General features: G+C 47.2%; 1 protein-coding gene and 1 long non-coding RNA gene across 2 annotated transcripts in view; both read left to right on the forward strand.

Annotated features, from left to right (window-relative positions):
• The first annotated feature begins 6 nt into the window (after positions 1–6).
• Positions 7–3,012, forward strand: neurl2 (neuralized E3 ubiquitin protein ligase 2). Its single transcript, XM_008436227.1, has 2 exons — positions 7–788; positions 2,807–3,012. The coding sequence occupies exons 1-2, from the start codon at positions 44–46 to the stop codon at positions 2,920–2,922; spliced, it is 861 nt and encodes a 286-aa protein (XP_008434449.1). The 5' UTR covers positions 7–43; the 3' UTR covers positions 2,923–3,012.
• Positions 3,013–3,636: 624 nt separating this feature from the next.
• LOC108167301 (uncharacterized) overlaps positions 3,637–4,778 on the forward strand; it is a 4,038-nt gene continuing 2,896 nt past the window's right edge. Inside the window, exons 1-2 of the long non-coding RNA XR_001777667.1 lie at positions 3,637–3,942; positions 4,132–4,277. This is a non-coding gene — a long non-coding RNA (uncharacterized LOC108167301). The remainder of the gene's footprint in view (positions 3,943–4,131; positions 4,278–4,778) is intronic.

The following is a 4,778-nucleotide window of genomic DNA, read 5'->3' on the forward strand; positions in this document are numbered from 1 at the left end:
GTTCTGGTTCTGGTTCGGTTGGTTCTGATTGACAGAAAACGAAATGGAGACTCTTTCTGACCAGTTCCTGGAGTTTCACCCCAACCACGGCACCAACATAACTCTGGACCAGTCGGGAACGCAGGCCACCCGAGTGGAAAGCTTTGCTAATGGGGTTTGCTTCAGCAAACGGCCGCTGAAACCCGGAGAGATCTTCCTGATAGAGRTCGAAGAGAAGGAGCTGGGCTGGTGCGGCCACCTGCGGATCGGCCTGACCGCCTGGGACCCGCACCGCCTGGCCGTGGTCCCTGAATACTCCATCCCAGACCTGATGGAGCTGGGCGACAGCTGGGTGTTCGCCATCACTCGAAACCACAACAAGGTCCTGGAGGAGCCCGAGGTCCGACACGCCGGGCGGAGACTTGGACGAGGAGAGGAAGAGGACGGAGTTCAGGTAGTCGAAGGAGGCAACACCAAACCAGAGACTTTCTTCACGGACTCTCACCTGTACATTGACTCGGTCCGAATCCCCAGAGACAAACTGGCCGGCCGGAGCCGTCCGGGGCGTTTCAGCCACATCCTGGACGACCTGTATAAGACCAACGCGCTGCCGCCCACGGCGAGACGCAGCAGGATCGGAGTTCTGTACGTACCGAAGAGCAGAGACACGGCCGACATGCACATCGTGATCAACGGAGAGGACATGGGGGCCTCCGCCAAGGGAATCCCGTCCAGCAGGCCGCTGTACGCCGTGGTGGACGTCTTCGCTGCCACCAAGACGGTTCGCATCGTCCAGGTGGAGTACGGATGTGAGTGTCAGCAGCCTCTTCACATCCAATCTTTATGTGAACTTTCAAAATGCTGCAAATGAACATGTGAACGAGCCGAGCCTCCAGCAGAGCGAAGTTCTGTCGATTGTTGGCGCTACATGGTTGTGTTTCCGATCCTGCTTCTGTCTTCTGACCGTAGTCYGAAATCACACAGGGACATTTCCTCCAGGGCCGAAGTAGGTCTCGACCTCGGGGTGAAATCCTTCACTTGCCGTGTGAACATAAACCACGCGGTGGCACTGAGGTGGTAAGAGGTCAATGTAATGGCTTCGGCTTACAGGCCGCACAGACTTGATCCTAACCACCGCTGCTCCCATAGACATAACGTCTCCACACACCGTCCATTTGCTCCAAAGCTTGCRGGTTACAGCACGCAGCGCCCCCTTCTGACCGGAGGACGGCTGTTACACATCTCCCTCACCCACACAGAATATACACACTACTTATTCTCACATATAGCGGAGGSTCTTTCCGCAACAGCTGGAAGAAACGAGAAGTCATTTGCTAACTAGTATGGAGAAACATGGAGGGCTGCCCTCAGTTTGGTTCCTCTGGTAAGGCTCAGAGCCAGAACTTACTCAGCTAACATGTTTCCAGTTAGCGCATTGAGGCCTRGTCCAGATGTAGCCGCATATCTGGGAAAACAAATACATTTTTRTGTGTTTTGGACTTTCATCCACACCAAAACCTCTTAATGTAACTARAAAACAATATCTATAAAAACTTTAGCCAAGCGGAAATTTGAGAAAACTCCACATGTTTATGTGTTCAATGGAAAATGGAAAAGTAGCTTCCTGTGCATTAGTCTGACACATAATCCGCTAATATCTGGTTCTGATGGACGTTCTTATTAACTTTCTATTTCTAATAATTAGTAATTAAGTAGTTCGACCTCTCTGTCTGTCATCACAGATGAACTTTCTGGCGCCATATTTAATTCCAAACAGGAAGTGCTGGTTATTTTGAAGCAATCTGATTGGCTGACAGGTCTTRGCATAGCGYTACACTGCCCCCTATAGGTTGGCATGTTTAMAACAATGCTCAGGAGATGAGAAGAAATAAGAAATGAATCAAAACCTTGCAAGGTGAGAACAGAAATACAGAGTGAAAGGAGTCTGTCCGTCTGCTCTGACCRACAGTGGATCTGGCTTCGTTTTATAGGTTCTGGTCAGAACAGAGACTTGGTTGGATAACAGGTGTGAGTCCCTGATTGTGATGCAGGGATTCTGTGGAGCCCAACTCAGATGTTCTGCCCAAAGGGGGCCCATAAGTTCTGGGTTGGGAAGAAAAACTCATATAGTCTCCAGGATCCAGGACCTCCTGCTGTTATATGGCTCTGCAGAGATCTATGTAGCAGCTCCTTGTGGTGTAAATGTAAAAAGCTAGCATGCAGAAGCTTAAGGTTGCTTATAAAGACTCCCTGATAATTCTGCTTAAGGAACCAGGCCCAGCTGTGCAGGTGAGATGTTCAGTAACGCACGTCAGAACGTTTCAGGCACTCATGATGTACAAGTTTATTGAACAGTCTTATTGTAATGTTTTCACATCCCTCTGTCTCAGATACCAGTCGGTGCTGTGGAATCATTGGTATGCAAGTCTTTATAAGATTTTATTTATGTCTTTTATTTTGTATGTGTTAGGAGTCTATTGAATAAAGTTTCTCTCTCTCTCAGCAGCTTGGCCAGTCTCATGATGAGACAGACAACCAGGAGGGGGAACATTTTACATTTTCCATTAAAATGTTGGTGGAAACACGACTGTGGTATTTTATGACGTTATGGGCTGAAATCTTTAGAATTCATTTCTCAGTTGTTCCTCAGATAAGATCTCAATCATGTTTTCTTATTATAGTTTCTGGAAATTATTTGCTCTTATTTGAGATTTTCTGCTTCTGCATTCATCGTCTGTTTTAGGAGCCTTTTTATGGTAGCTTTGTGTGTTTTCACAGGTTTCTAAGTGCAGATTTCTCTAGATAAGTGACCCTGTGTCTCTGTCAGTCTCCTCTCTGCAGACGCTGTGCAGGAAGGCCATTCAGAAGCACATTGTCCACCGGATGGCCATCGACTGGCTGCAGCTGCCCGACGCGCTGAAGCACTACTGCAAGTATGAATGAAGCGTCTGGATGTGCAGAAAAAGAAGAACCAGAGATCTTTTAAATGACTGTGAAAAAATCAAATAAAAACTTAAATTAATTTCTCCCAGATGAACTGTTCTTGTTTTTATGCTAAATAAATCAGAAAATGATCGGACTGAGTCCAGCTGCCATGTTGAAACAGATAATATCCTGCTGCTGTCCGACACTGCCATCTAGCGGCAGCCATGATGAACGGCAGCAGCTCCACCTTTACGCCGAATCTGTTGCTGCAGCAGCATCAGGCCACACAGAACAGTTTAAATCCAGGCTTTTTTTCTACATTTACTCAGATATTAAAAATTTTAATGAGACACAATAATTAATATAATAATTTTAAACAAAGTCTCTGTGCAACTTGTCGGCTCCGTCTTCCGTGAATAAGAACTTATAGCATTTCATAACTGATAACTAAAGAGGAATCTCTCTACAGATTAAGTGTGGCCAGTGGGCAACTTGWGGCCTGAAGGCAGGTCTTTGTTTTYATTTTTGCAGATTTATTCTTCACAATTCTGATAAAATTGTTTTATATGTTTGTTCAGTTTTTTTTCTTACAAAAAGTGTACWTTTTTTTTAGTTAATTTAATTTCAACCCCCTTTGATTCCAATTTTAATTAAAAAAATAAACGTTGTGAGTCCAGTAGTTTTTTGTGTGGCCGTATTGGTGTTCCATAGCTCATGGTGTTGTTGGTTCCCTATGGGCAGCGCAGAGGGTCATGTTCAGGGTCATGTTCAGGGTCGTGTTTAGGGGCATGAGCTGCGGTGTTTGGCCCGGGGAGGAGCTGCGGCCTCGGGCTGCCAGATGCTGAGGAGCTGCGGCGCAACTTCCTGCGGCGGCCCGGGGAGAGGAAGAGGCAGAGGAAGAGGAGCCGGAGGAAGAAGCCCCCCTCCAGGATCATTGCGCTCAGCGCCGCTAGCTCGTCGGCTAACGGTCCGGACAGCAGCCATGAAGAGCCGCAGCAGCCACTGAAAGTTCGCCGCCTCTCACTCCTGGACTCTAATGTACGTAAATGGGCCCAGAAGGAGGTTCTGGAAGGTTCTGGGAGGTTCTGGTGGGATGTCGGACCTCAGCGGAAACTTTTCCCTAAATTTCTCCTGCCAGAGGGAAGAGGGGCTAGCTGGTGGTGCTAGCAGCCGCTTTCTAACTGGGTTCGGGCTCCAATGGTTCTGGCTTGTTTTTCCCTGTCATAGCGACGGCTGGGCGGTTCGGGAAGTTCGGGTAACTGGGCCGGAATCCGCTGGAGAAGCCCGACCTGAAGAGACTCGGCTGGCGGAGGAGCGAAGATGAAGAAGCAGTTCAATCGGATGAAGCAGCTCGCTAATCAGACGGTTGGCAGGTTAGTGAAGTTTAGCTGGACAGAACCAGAACCGGGTCCACTGGGTCTCTTCATAGCAGCAGCTGCACACACAGGCCCGGCTTGGCTCCCGATCACTTACCTTCAGTTTGAATTCAGGGAAAACAAGTGACATATAATCTGAGCATTTCATGCGTCTCTGATTGTGGCAGCAGAAACCAGAGGCGGACACAGCAGGGGGTGCGAAGACTTTCTGAAGGCCAAATAATAATAAAAATAAAAAAATACTAATGTGTGGGAAATAAAACATCAGAACAATGTATGRCACTAAAAGCCACAGAGCCATAATAAAACCATGAGATGAGGAAATCTGTCATTTATGTCTGGAACATAATCTGYTGCTGCTTTAATTCACAGATGATCGATTACTAAATTATCCAGCCCAACAATAAATATGATTAAAGTGTTTATGCTTCACACATTCGCTAAAAAGAGCCGAGGAGTTTTCAGTGTGGATGAATCCATCTAATAATCAAACAGGAA

Source organism: Poecilia reticulata, linkage group LG19 (genome assembly GCF_000633615.1).
Source record: "Poecilia reticulata strain Guanapo linkage group LG19, Guppy_female_1.0+MT, whole genome shotgun sequence".
In the NCBI taxonomy this organism is placed as follows: domain Eukaryota; kingdom Metazoa; phylum Chordata; class Actinopteri; order Cyprinodontiformes; family Poeciliidae; genus Poecilia; species Poecilia reticulata.